Source organism: Hyaena hyaena, unplaced genomic scaffold, assembly GCF_003009895.1.
Source record: "Hyaena hyaena isolate Hyena2069 unplaced genomic scaffold, ASM300989v1 scaffold_551, whole genome shotgun sequence".
NCBI classification, from domain to species: domain Eukaryota; kingdom Metazoa; phylum Chordata; class Mammalia; order Carnivora; family Hyaenidae; genus Hyaena; species Hyaena hyaena.
Window position 1 is genome coordinate 304,649 of NW_024081183.1, and position 14,753 is coordinate 319,401.

The window sequence follows — 14,753 nt, forward strand, 5'->3', positions numbered from 1 at the left end:
ATTTAATTTTCCTATTGAAAAAAGTTGCCTCAGCACCATTTCCTGCAGAGGTCATCCTTTCCCTACTGACTTGTAGTGCCCATTCTTAAAATCCACCATCCCACGGACCTAGTCTTCATAACCTTTGCTTATTTTCTTTCTACCGGGGATACTTTTCTCTCGCTCTTCGGATCGCAGCTCAAGCGTCATGCCCCTCCCATCTGGGTTATGTCTACACGTAAGTCCGGCTCAGTGACCCCGTGACTCCAGAGAGTCTGGAAAGGCAGAGAGAGGTGGGTGTTTGGCCAGCTGCCGCCAGGCTGTTGCCAGGGCGGCTGTCGGGAAGGCCGCCGAGGGGAGGGGCACCCAGAGGCCCTAGTGACGGAATCCTGCCCGCGCCCGCGTCGCCAAGGAGTGCGTCACCAAGTGTGGTAGAACGGGGGCGGGGCCAGGGCTGAGTCACGTGGCTTGGTTGCCTACGCGCTGCTGGGCCGTGGGAAGATGGCGGACGGAAAGGGAGACGCCGCCGCCGCCGCCGGGGCCGGGGCTGAGGCTCCGGCGGGAGCCGGAGCCGGGGACGGAGCCGAGACTGAGTCCATGGCTCGGGGTCATCGCCCTGCGTCTCCGGCGCCGGGAGCCCCGGGACTGCGACCATGTCTGTGGCAGCTGGAGACAGAGCTGCGGGAGCAGGAGGTGTCGGAGGTCTCATCTTTGAACTACTGCCGGAGCTTCTGCCAGGTGAGGGGCTGACTGGCTGGCCGAGGGCGGCGGGGTGGGGAGGCCAGGGGAAGAGGCCTCGGATCGGTTGCCGCAGCCGGGGCTGGACTGAAAGGCGCCACCTCCATGTCTTGCCGCGCCCCCGGGCCGGGAAGGCCCAGCTCGGGGAGCTCGACCGCTGGCCCCCCTTCACCGCTGCCAGACTTTGGCCACCGCCAGGGCGGGTTGCGCTGGGCCAGGCTGAGAGCCCGCAGGGCGCCGGCGGCTCCCTGGAAGGGCCGTGCCCTGTCGCCGTTGCCTGTCCCCCTGCCGGGTGGTTGGTTGGAGCGCCATTGCCTGCAGAGAGATTGATGGCTCGTTCCTGCTGGGAGATCCTTTTTTTGAGTGCAGATCTCCAAACTGGAAAACCTGAGTTTTCCTGAATAATCCGGAGATAGGTGTTGGGGCCAGAGACTTCTCTCTGGAGTCAACGTCATCTGGACCCCTAAAAGGTCTGACAGTTGGCTTTGAAAGGCGTCTTGGGCTTTCTCATTAGTGATTGCGGAGCCTGTTGGTGGTGCTTGTTTTTTAATTTTTTTCCTCCTTTTTTCTTGTTTTCTTTATTTACTTATTTTTGAGAGGCGGGGTGGGGAGACTTTGAGCTGTTCTTCCGCTTCTTCTGTATTCCTTTTGAGGATTGTGCTATCAGCAATGAGGCTAGCGAGCCTTGTGGTGGCTATTAGGGTCTTTGAGTAGAAGAGGATTGAGAAAGATGTGGAGTGTGGTCTGTTGGCAATGGTATGACCATTTCTGTGCTATAGTGGGTCCTAACCTGTGGTTACATTCTTATCGATTGGTATGTTTAGTTTAGTCTCCATGGTCACTTGGAGATTTTTGTCTGTAAATTTTAAAGTATGCTATTATTATTCCTCCTTCTGCTGTTCTATCAGGTTCAGGGCCAACCCTCTACTCCTCACCTGGTGTATCTTAGAGAATGCAAAATAATGGTAATATGTTGGTACTTGGACTCTTGATGAGTAGTTGAGCATGCTGAATAAATTGCGCTGTTGCAAAGTTGTGATTTGGGGGGACAATATGCTCTCTTAGTCCAGTGGAAAATAAAAAATAGAGTTGCTTTCTTTTCTGCTTCCTCTTTGCTGAGCCAGAGACACCTCATCTCTTTGAATGGAATTTTGTCCATGCTCATCTTTCCTATACATTGTATCGTTAACAGTTTTTATGTCTACAGCCTGCAGCATTTCTCTGCACTAGAAAGTGTTGAGGTGTAATTGTTCTTTGCTTCCATGCTAGTGGTGAGCATCGGTACTTACTACACACGTTTATTCTGCGAACTTTAACTGACTGCATTCGATGGTGCCAGGCACTTCATCGAGTGCTGAGGAAACGTGAATAAGACAGCACATACCCTTGATGAGCTTACAGTTGGGAGCAAGTGGTAGACATAACAGTATTTCCGAAACAGTTTTGGTAATGATGGAAAAGGAGGTGTTGTGGAGACAGTGGTGAGGGGATAGCCATCCTGGTGCATCCTAATGGAACAACAATTAACTAGTGAAAACAAGTTAAAAGTTTAACTATGGGCTGTAGTGTGTACTCAGAAGTAGCTGGGAGAGGTCTCTTTAGATAGGGTGGTCCAGGAAGGCCCTAAGGCTGAAAGGATAAAAATGAGCCTTGGGGCTGTTGGGGGAGGGGAGCGTTTGAGTGCCAAAGGTAGAGAGGAGAAGGAAAATTGAGGCTTTGGGAGAACGGGGAGCTGTTCGGACAGGAGTAGTGGGGAGGAGGACAGGAGAAGAAATGTGGGTTTGGGGAAGTCTTCTAAGCTTGTGTTATTGTCTTAGAAAGATAACAAGAATCGATGTAACTAGTTAAATTGAAGCTTGTCAGAGGATACCATATGTACATCTACATGTCGATAGATTTTGCTTTATGCCTACTGCTTGTAGCCCTCATCTCATCTTAACTGAATGTTTTAATGTAATGTCTTGAGTCTTGGTCCTACGTAGAAATGTGAGGGCCCAGAAGAATTTAAAAAGGAAAGTACTCTTGTAATTTGTCTTTTCTGTGAAGATTTCCTATGGCCTAAGGTTTTTCCTCCCAAACACTTTTTTGGACTAATAGAGGAAATAAGAAAAGATGTCCTTGTAATGATGTGTTATACTAGGAAGCACATTGGATTGGGAGCTAGTTGGGTCCTATTTGTGACTCTACCACTTTTGAGTTAATAGCCTTGGGCAAACTGTGCCTGTGGAATTTATTTTGTTTCCTGGCCTTTATCTCCTTATCATACTTTATACAAACTGTAGAATAGAAAGTTTGTATACAACTCTTCACAGTATTTGTCACAATATTTTTTGCCACATTTCCCCCCAGTAGTACAGATAAAATCAACTCACGGTGTCCTTGTTCACCAAATACAGAAAAAAATTCAACATTTTATGATGGAGGAGGAACAATTTCACCATTCAAATTTGGTTGAATAGCTCTTGGTTTCACATTTGAAAGGCAGAATAAGATTTATTCATCCACTCTGTGGTGTGCCTGACATTGCACTAAGTGCTGGAGATAGGAACATGCTCTCTAGGAGCACTTAATGTGTAAAGGTAGGTAGTAGCATCATAAAGGCCTGATTTGTGCTCTCCGGGATACTTAACTGCCACACAGGTATTTTCATCAGATATTTAGTTTAGAAATGTTCTAGAGATTTAGGTTGTACTGAGCACATCCGTTCTGCAACAGGCTAGGACCATATTCTCTCCAGCTCTTGCAGTACTTAAAAGAAATGGCTCTATCTTTGGAATTGTACCAAATGGAGAAATAAACCAACATATGAAAGGATAGAGAAGCTTGTCTCATTCTGGGCATGTTTTCAATTCTCAGAAGTTTGTGAAGATGATAAAAATGAAACTTGAGAAGTAATAGTTACTAAGAAAATGATACTTAGATCAACTTGTATTCAGTGAACATTTGTATTCAATGACTATGGGATGTGGCTTTTCCTTCCAATTCCTTTTCTGAAAACATTGTCTGAGGAACGGTGTGGATGAGATTAGCTTCAGAAAACAGTCTTTCTTTGTTTTGATGAAAAATTGATGGCTATCCTCTCAAGTTTTTGCTGTGTTTTGGAAATCAAGATTCCTAAAGTTTTACAACTGGTAGTTCTATTTGTACACAAATTTTGAGAGCTTTTTAAGTAACATTAACAGACTTGAAATTATTGGGTGAATGATTATATTTTAAGAATACCAGGCAAAGTACTTTTGTGAGTAAACCTTGTTTGTTTGAAACACTTTTAGGTTCTAGACTATTAGTGACTTTATAGATTTTTAAATGTTAAAATAAGTACTGCATATATTCAGTTTTTCCTGGATTAGTGATTGAATGCAAAGGGTCTCCTGGCTTCACCATTTCAACTAGCTATGTGACCCTGGGTACATTATTTTCTTTAACCCTTAGTTTTCTCATTAGTGAATGGAGCAATAATAGTACTTACTATTATCTATAAATATATTGTTTATGGACCAAATAAGAAAATCTAAAAAACAGTGTTCCTGGAATTGTCCTAGTTTTCCAGATTTCTTAGCCTTAGAATAGAAAGTCCTCACCCCCTTACTCCCAGTTTACTTTTCAGCTCTTACTTAGCCAATCCCATCATCATAATCCTACTCTCTTATTCAGGGATCTTTTACTTGGAGGTCTTGGACCAAAATATGATCTCATTTATTCCTGTGATTAAAATTTCTCCAAGTACATTATTTTGGGAAAGCTGGTTTTAATTTTCATTTGATTCCTCAAGATCCAAGATACATATTAGGCTTTCGGTAAATATTTACCAATTGATTGATCTCCAAAAGGATACTTTAGTAGCAGGATCTCAGGTCATTAAGTATTCTGTGCCTTTGCCTTTCATTGTGTGTTCTCTCCTTTTTCTCTCATTTTCTATAGGGCAAATTTTCCTTGTTTAGGGCCCAGTGCAAACACCATCTCCTCCGTGAAACTTTCTCTGATTTCTCTAGATTTCCTCTTAGATGTTTGTGTTCTTTTGACACTTTGTACATGCTTTTAACTCTTGGCCTTTCTTGCTGTCACTGTCTTCATCCAGGTTTCATAAATAATGTCCTATCACAAAAACCTCTTCACTGAGCCCCCTTCTTTCTGACTGGCTTTATCCATAGTCCATTTTGGCATTCTTTCCAAATTGTAAATATAATCTTGTTAGTCACTTTGTTCCCTAAAATTCTTCAATGGTTTCTTATGCCAAAGACAAGCTAAAATTCAGACTTACCAGCCTCACCTGGCAGACGAAGCCTTTTAGAATTTTGACACTGCCCCCACTCCCCTTCCCCACCTCCCACCTTTCCAACCTCTCTCTCTCTCTCTCTCTCTCTCTCTTTTAAATACCTTTACTACAGTATCCATCTCTAAGTCTGCCTGATTAACCTAGGGTCCTCCCTCCCTTCTCCATCTGCCTGTTTATCCTTTGAGATCAACTTCAAACATTAAGTCTTTCAGAATGTTTTATGATTGCAGCAGACAGAATGAGGTGATTCTTAGTGTACTCTGATAGTATCTTGCACATAATTGTTACCTGAATAGTTGTTTCCATGTTTGTCTCTTGAATTGGCTAGCAAACCAACAAGTCTTTTTTGTTTTTGTTTGTCTTTTAGTCTTTTATGTATACTTGGTACCTAGCAATTAATACAGTGCCTGGCACACAAAACTAATTTGTTGAATGAATTATATTGTAGAACTTCATGATATACTCAAGAGATTAGTACTTCAAAAGGAACACGATGTAAAATCTGATGTAAAAAGCAACTTTATCATAAGAAATTACTGTAAAGGAGTAGAATAGACACTTTGCTCATTTCTTGGAGCCATATTTGTGAACTTAGCCTACATTCTTATAATAATGTACACATTTACACTTGTGGAATGAGGAGTAGTGTTGTTGGAGGGAGAAAATTAGAGACATTATAGTGTTGAGGAGTTAGCAGCCTAGTTAAGACAGCAGTTTGGAAATGATGGGAAGATCAGTCTTCCCAACTCCTTGAGATTGGTGACCATGAAACTCTTTTGAGATTTACTTCCCATTTGTTATAAAGAGTTTTAAATATATTACCTTTTCTTTTTGTGCATTCTAAATAGAAACTAGAGGACAGGTAGTTATAATGGCATAAACTAGCTTTGCACTGCATATGACCAAAGCATAATTGTAAATGTGACCTATGAAGCAGTGGGAATTTTGGATGCTGTCATTTACTTGGTACCACCCAGTCTCCTTTATACTAGTGATTTCTGTGTCTACCTGTGCTTCATGCTCTTCTGAACAATTTTAATAAAAAATCTAAATAGAAAGCACTACTTATTTTAAGGCTGCAAAAGCATTGGTCAACTAAAGTGTGCTTTGTTTACACTTAGTTCTGGACACCTGTCACCTCTCCCAGGAGGCCTTCCGTGACTATCTTATCTAAAACAGCACTTCCTCATCTTCTTCAGCTCCTTAACACTGCTTTCTTTTTCTCTAAATCACCGACTCCTATCTGATGTCTGTGACAAATAGTGTATTTGTCTGTCCCTGCACCTGGAATGTAAGCATCTAGAGGGCGTGGACTGTTTTGTTTACCCAGTGCCTAGAATTGTCCCTGACACTTAATAGGTACTCAGTCAATATTTGTTGATGTTTTATCTCCTTCCTTCCTTAAATCCCTGACTAGACTTCTTAAGAGTAACAAGTCTTACCTTTCTTTAGTAAAAAATTGGGACATGCTTTGGTCAGCCAGTTTATGCTGCTTCTGAGCAGGGATCAGGTCTTATTGTCCTTTGTATCCTGATAACTAAAGAGTAGAACTTAATTTTATTTATGTTTTCTTTTTTAATGTTTATTTATTTTTGAGAGAGAGAGAGACAGAACTTGAGTGAGGGAGGGGCAGAGACAGAGGGAGACACAGAATCAGAAGCAGGCTCCAGGCTCTGAGTGGTCAGCACAGAGCCAGATGTGGGGCTTGAACCCGCGAACCATGAGATCATGACCTGACCTAAAATCAGAGCTTAACCTACTGAGCCACCCAGGTGCCTCTTATGTATGTTTTCTAAGAATTTCCCATGTTTAAAGAGTTTTTCAACAGGGTTTGCTTAGCCAGGTTGAAACATTTATTTTGGATATGGTTGATATCGTGCTGGAAAACTTGACCATAGATAAGGGATTGAGCAAGATGGTATAAAAAAATAGATTCCTAAAACTGTTTTTGACCACTAAAGCCAACATACAAACCATTATGTGAAAAATTAGAGAGATTATTTATTTTTTTATCAATTTATATCTTTCAACTAATCAATCATTTTTTATATGCCGAGCCCTCAGGTAGATGGTGTAATTTTCGTTTTGTAGATAGAAAAGTGAGGCTCAGGGAAATTAACTTTCCTAGGGTCACACAGCTAGTGAGCTGTGGCAGAGTCTTCAGATTCCAAAGTCCGTGCTCTTTTTCCTCTATCAGCATTTCCTAAACTGTGTTTTATTCCATGAGTTGTATGTATTAGTAAGTACTTATTGAACTAAGGATTCTGTGTTCATGTAAGCTGACATAATGTTGGGATAAATACTTTTTTAATGTGTTTTATATATTTTAAGATGCATGTTAAATCTCCTAGAGAGACATTAAGTGTCAGTGCAGCATTTGCCAAACTTAGCAGGTCTGGAACATTTAATATTTTGCCATGTTCTAAACCAGATATCATCCCCAAATCACATGTTTTTCTTTCATTATAGTAAAGCAAAACACTATATGGAGGAGTGGATTACTTTATGTTTCTACATTCCACTGAATTTTGATTTCCTATTTTCAGTCTAACATGACTTTGAGCTTTTTATGAAAAAAATTTCCCTGCAGAGTTTTTGCAGGTTTTGATTTATACTTATTGTCCCATATGAAATGTATTTCAGTGCATTATAATTTTTGGAAATTGAATACTGTTTTAGATTTACCTTGAGTTCAAGGTTATTCATCTAGGTTAACCTTTATCTCTGCAACATAGCTAGCTTGGGAACTAATGTATTTGTTTATTTCTTCTCACTTTTGTGCTATGTCTGAATTCTTTAATATGTTTTTTTTAATGCCTTTCTTGTCCTTTTTGGGGGGAGACCTATTAGCTTAGTGTGCTGACATTTGATTTCATAGTATTTTTACTCCCAAGGAAATAGCCTGAGTGTGTCACATGTCACATTAGCCATCACAATAATACTTTATTAATATGGACACGTGTTAAGAATTATTACTGGATATACTGGAATGAATGGCCTAGCTTGGGAATTGCATGTTTATGATACATGGTTATAGAATATAGGCATATTTTTATTTGGAATTTCATTTTGTTTAATTTGCTTTCTCACTGTGAATACCTTGATGTATTCTGATTTTTGGAAAACTATGTATATGGTATGTGTGTATATGTAAGGATTAAAATAAAATTATTTGAGTATAGTTGACACACATTGTTACATTAGTTTCAGATGTACGGCATAGTGATTCAACTTCTTTATATGTTATGCTATGCTTACTACAAGTGTAGCTACCATCTGTCACCATACAATGCTAGTATAGTGTCACTGAGTATATTCCCTATACTGTGCCTTTTATTCTTGTGACATCTTCATTCATGACTTCTTCATTCTATAACTGGAAGTCTGTATCTCCCATCCCTCTCACCCTTCTTTTCCTTTGCCCTCCCTCCGTTCCCTCTGGCAACCATTTGTTTGTTCTTTATATTTGTATGTCTGGTTCTGCTTTTTGTTTGTTCATTTGATTTGTTTTTTAGAATCCACATAGAAGTGAAATCATATGTTACTTTTCTTTCTCAATCTGCCTTATTTTAATTAGCATAATACCCTCTAGGTCTGTCCAATTTGCAAATAGCAAGATCTTACCCTTTTTTTTATGGCTGGGTAGTAATCCGTTGCATGTATGTATATGCATTTGTCTGTTCATAGCCACTTAAGTTGCTTCTATATCTTTTAACAAAAATTTTTAAATATTTATGTTTTGAGAGAGAGACAGAGCATGAGCAGGGGAGTGGCAGAGAGAGAGGGACACACAAAATCCAAAGCAAACTCCAGGCTCTGAGGTGTTAGCACAGGACCCGATGTGGGGCTCAAACCCACAAACTGCGAGATAATGACCTGAACACAAGTTGGATGCTTAATCAACTGAGCTACCCAGGGATCCCTATATTGTAAATAATGCTGCAATAAATATAGGAGTGTATATATCAGACAAGATCGGGCGCGTTCAGGGTGGTATGGCGGTAGACTAGAGTGTATATATCTTTTTGAGTTAGTGTTTTCTTCTTAGGTAAATACCCAGAAGTGGAATTATTGGATCAAATGGTATGTCATTTTTTTTGTTTACTTATTTTTGGAGTGGGGGCGCAGAGAGAGAGAAGGAGAGAGAATTCCATGAGAGATCATGAGCTGAGCTGAAATCAAGAGTTAAGATGCTTAACCAAGTGAGCCACCCAGGAGACTCCTGGATCAAATGGTACTTCTAATTTTACTTTTTGAGGAGCCTCCATACTGTTTTCCACAGTGGCTCTACCAATTTACATTACCACTGTGTACAAGGGTTCTTTTTCTCCAGCATTTATTATTTCTTGTCTTTTTGATTCTAGCCATTCTGACAGATGTAAGATGATATCTCTTTGTGGTTTTGATTAGCATTTCCCTGATGCTTAAAGATGTTGAGCAATTTTTCTTGTGTCTGTTGACCAACTGTATGCTTTCTTTGGAGAAATGTCTGTTCAGGTCCTCTACCATTTTTTATTTGGATTGTTTGTTTTTTGGTGTTGAGTTGTGTAAGTTCTTTATATATTTGGGATATTAACCCCTTATCAGACATTTCATTTGCATATCTTCTCCCATTCAGTAGGTTGCCATTTTGTTTTGTTGACTTTTTCCTTTGAAGTGCAAAAGGATGTAGTCCCAGTAGTTTGCTTTTGTTTCTCTTGCCTTAGGAGATATATCTAGAAAAATGTTGATAGGGCTGATGTTAGAGAAACTAATGCCTGTATTCTTTTCTAGGATTTTTTGTGGTTTCAGACTCATATTTAGGGCCTTAATCCAGTTTGAGTTGTTTTCTGTGTGTAAGACAGTGGTCCAGTTTCATTCTTTTGCATGTAGCTGTCCAGTTTTCCCAGCACCATATACTGAAGAGACTGTCTTTTTTCCATTGCATATTCTTGCCTTTTTTTTGTTATAGATTAATTGGCCATATAAGGGTACATGTATTTCTGGACTCTCTATTCTGTTGCATTGATCTGTGTGTCTGTATTTATGCCAGTGTCATGCTGTTTTACTACAGCTTTGTAGTATATCTTGAAATCTGGAATTATGATACCTCCAGCCTTGTTTTTCTTTCTCAAGATTGCTTAAATATTGGAATTTTTAATTGTCCAAGCAATTAATGAATACATTCTAATTGTAAAAAAAAAAAAATGGAACAATGTAAAAGAAGAGAGTAAAGGATGAAAAATGTCACATATACCCTAATACATCAATACTACATTTTTCTAGGTTAATAGTTTTCTTAGATTAAGAGTTTGGGAATCCACACTTACAGAATTTTTCTATATATGTATATATATTTAGGAACATAATGTCAAGCTTATATGTTAAAACTTAATATATTGTAGGTAATCTATTTTGTGGAGTACACACGGTTACTACTTTAAAAATAATTGTCTAATATTCTATTGAAAGCTGCCTTGGTTTTAAATTCTTCAAGTAGCAAAATTTTCAACACTCTTATTAAAAAAATTTTTTTAATTAAAATTTTTAAAATGTTTTATTTATTTCTGAGAGAGACAGCTTGAACAGGGGAGGGTCAGAGAGAGAGGGAGACACAGAATCCGAAACAGGCTCCAGGCTCTGAGCTAGCTGTCAGCACAGAGCCTGACGCAGCGCTCGAACCCACGAACCGTGAGATCATGACCTGAGCCGAAGTTGGATGCTTTTACCGACTGAGCCACCCAGACGCCCCTGAGAAAAATATTTAACTATAAAAGTATATAATGCTACAGAAAGGACAGAATAAAAGCCCTCTTCTGCCCTCAGTCCCTCTAGTCACTCCCCAAAAGAGTTAAGTCTCTTGTGTATTCTTAAAATCTCAAATACTCTTCTGTGATTTATATTTTAATTTTATGAGAACAATTTTCTATATCGACACACATTGAACATGTACCATAATTAAACCATTGTGTTCTTTTTTTATTGTTACCATGAATAAGGTTGCAGTGAACATCCTTAAACATTAAACACGGATTATTTATACCTATAGTTTAAATTCTTGAAATTGAAATTACTTTATTAAAGAGAATGTTTATTTTAAACTTTGGTGGATACAAAAAGTTGAATAGGTACGTCTGTCAGTAGTTTGGGAATCCTTGTTTGACTATATCCTTGCCAACTCTGGTGTTATTTAAGTTTTTAATACTGGCCAGTCTGATAGTGGCAAATAATTGCTCTCATGCCATTTTTGCTAATTTTCATTTTAATAGCTTTTGCATGTTTTTCATGTGTATTGGATATTTGAATTTTTTTCCCTGTGAGGTTTGTCTTTACTATTTTTTACATAACTGTATTTTAAAGTATTGGTTGAAAGTCATTACAACTTGATGTGTCTAATCATTGAGTATGATCATATAATCTTAAGATCCCATACTGCTTTGAGGTTCTCAAGAACCATAGAGAGTTGCAGCCTAACCTGAAGCCATTGGAATGTATGATACAAATTAGTGGTTGATTGTTGCTGTGAGAAGTTTGTCAGTGTACTCATTTCCAACAGACATTGATTGATGTTTTATATATCAATGCTACTAGACTTGAGGAAGACTTAAGTCATAGCTGAATAAGTGGAAAGTCCCTAGTGGTTTCCATTAGTTAAATTTTTCTTATATTGTTAGTTTTTTTATGTTACCAAATAAAGTGCCACTGAATGTATGTATGACCTTGGGCCAAATCAGTTTGTTTTGGGGGCTTCAAATTGCTGCTTAAATGAGATGACCTTTAAGGCTTGATTATCCTTAGAAATTATATAATTCCATTGAAAAATGTTTGCTAAGGATTATTTTCTAAGTCACCTCACAACTTTGGTCTTGTGTATCCTTATTGAAATAAATGTTTTATTTATGCAGTACCTGTATGTTATAAGCAATCACAGAAAAAACATGAAAGTGATGAGATTTTTTGAAAATTATTAAGTAAGTGTTAATATTATATTTCTGCCCCCAGTGGGTTATTACTTTTCTCTCTAGGGTAAATGCCTATCCCAGTGGAAACCACTCTACTAATTTGAACTGAAGTTATTTGTTTACATTAGTTATGTTAACTATCCTTATTTGGCTCTTTTCTTCAAAGTGAAATCTTGATTTCAGTGTTTAAGGGTCTTGGTAAATGAAAATGTTAAAATCTAGCACAAATTATTCCAGAAAGTTCTAACAGTAAGTGTGGATACTTCATCAAATTTGCTCAGTTTTAATGTTTTATAGTCTTATGACATGGAGAACATAGTGGATAGAAAGTTGAAGTTAGGAGATTTCACTCTAATATTCTTGTGATTTTAAACCTTGCCTTGGATCTCTATTCTTGTCTCTAAAATTGATGGGGATAATAGAAAGCACCCTGATTAGTGGTTGTGAATAACAAGTGGGACAGAATAACACTGACTTTATTAGCGTAACTTTTGGTTATAGATAGGTACCTAGTGTATCAATTTCTTTATATCCATGTCATCACGAATAATGTTTTAAAGAAGTGTTTCATGTAGAGCAGCTTTCCACCATTTTCCCGTCAATGTGCAACCCATTGGGGAAAAAAAGTTTTCTAGATGTTTATAGAGCATTGGCTAATAGAGTTTTAGATTCAGAGAGCCTATGATGAGCTTTGTAGACCGGAAGTGTAATTTACAGTACATTTCTTTTATGTTGAAACAATATGGATGTCCTTTGGGATCTATATATAGTAGATATAATGGATTTGACCTGTTGGAACTAACAGATAATTCTATATAAAAATTTCTTGGAATCATTTGACCACTGGTTTTAGCTTGGTTTATTGTTTGCCTTTTAAATTCTGTATTGCATGTCAAAAGTGATTTGAGGGGTGCCTGGGTGGCTCCTCAGTCAATTAAGCATCCAGCTCTTGATTTTGGCTCAGATCATGATCTCATGATTCTGAAATAGAGCCCCAGGTTAGGCTCTGTGCTGGCAGCATGGAGCCTGCTTGGAATTCTCTCTCTCCCTCTGCCCCCTGCTCCCAATCCTTCCGTGTCTATCTCTCTGCCTGTCTCTTTCAAAGTAAATAATTAAACATTTTTTTAAAAAAGTGATTTGAATTTATAACACATTGGATTTGAGTCCCTGATAAAAGGTGGCTTTGCTTTTATAAACATGTTTGAGGGAAGAATTACATAAAGTAAAGTTATTTAGTTCACTCTTCTTTCCAGCTTAAAACTTGTAAGCGGGAAACTCCCTCTCAGTCTAGGATGTTAGCTGAGGATAAGAAAAGGCAAAAATATCAATAAAATTCTGAACATTGACATATCTATTTACCACCAAACAAAATTCATGCCTATTGTATCATTAATCTGATGTGAACACCCTTCTAAAGATTGCAATTTAAGCATTTCCCTCTAAAAATTCCCAGAAGTGCAGCTTGATCAACATTATGCTGCTCTCCTTCTTTACAAGTATTTGAATGAAGCAGTAAGAATTCGGGACCAAATCTACTTAGTTGAATCTGTTTTCATATACAGTTGTTTCACTCTCTTCAAAGATAAATATCTGAGAAACTGTCTTAATCAACTTCAGAAATAAGTTAGCGAATCCTTTAATAATAGTGCGAAGCCTCAAAAGCAAGTAATTACAGAATACCTGCTATATACTACTCAGGATGCTGGATTCTGGTCTACAGTGATGACAAATCAGATGTGGTTCTTCCCTGTGGGTTTATGTCTAATGGAGAAGATAAATGTTAAACAATTTTTATATTATGTTTCCTTATTGATACAGCAGAGCAGTAGTCAGTGTTTTATCATATATATTTATCTACCTTCCGATTAGTTTGTCCTTAAGTAAGAGGAGCATAAGTGAAACAATTCTTAAGCTTAATTATTGCATAATAATTTTGAAGTCTAGCATAAGTGGTTTTGAATATACAACATTATTTCTCCTTTCCAATTGGTATAGATTATAAAGAAATGATTTTTCATCCCACCTTTCTGTAATCAGTTTCTGTAATCTGTGATCTTGGTTGCCAAATTGAAAATACGAAGTAAGTATAATTTTAAGAAGGGAAGACCTTCCTAATTTAAGGGGGAGTAGAATGTCAGAAATCTTTTGTATTTTAGGTTTGGAAATGCCAAAAAATAAATAGGCTTTGAACATCCCCAAACCATAAGAGAATTGGAAAGCTTTTGTTTATGTACATAAGGCATTTGTACCAAATTATTTATAGGGGTTCTTTGGAGGTAGGGAATGGGAATGGAATTAGACGGAATACAGTTGTGATTTTTCACTTCTTATTGCATACAAAATTTTAATGTGGTGGGATTGTAGGTGAATTTTACTTTTTTGTTGTATTCAGTATTTTTTCAAATAAAACTTAAACAGATGATAAGGCAGTGCTACATGTGTTGATAGGAAAGGATATCCAAGATGTTTTTTTAAGAAAAGAAAATTATTTCATTTTATAAAGCAGTGATAAAGTTTTGAAAGAATTACTAGAATGTCATGTGTTGCATTTCAGTCAACAATTAGTGGGACATCCTCTTTTCTTGTGTTTTTATACAGTTTGTGCTTAATCTGTTACCCTTTCATTATATTTTTCAAAATATTTGTTTAAATGTTTGTTTATTTTGAGAGAGAGAGCATGAGCACATGAGCAGGGCAGGGACAGAGAGAGAGGGAGAGAGAATTCCGAGCCGGTTCCATGCTGTCAGCACAGAATCCTATGCGGAGCTCAATCTTACAACCCTGGAGTCATGGACAGAGTTGAAACCAAGAGTTGGGAG

General features: G+C 38.1%; 1 protein-coding gene across 1 annotated transcript in view; it reads left to right on the plus strand.

Annotated features, from left to right (window-relative positions):
- Positions 1-480: 480 nt before the first annotated feature.
- Positions 481-14,753, plus strand: part of RLF (RLF zinc finger) — an 87,375-nt gene continuing 73,102 nt past the window's right edge. The window contains exon 1 of the mRNA XM_039255956.1: positions 481-717. Coding sequence (XP_039111887.1) covers positions 481-717 — 237 coding nt within the window. The remainder of the gene's footprint in view (positions 718-14,753) is intronic.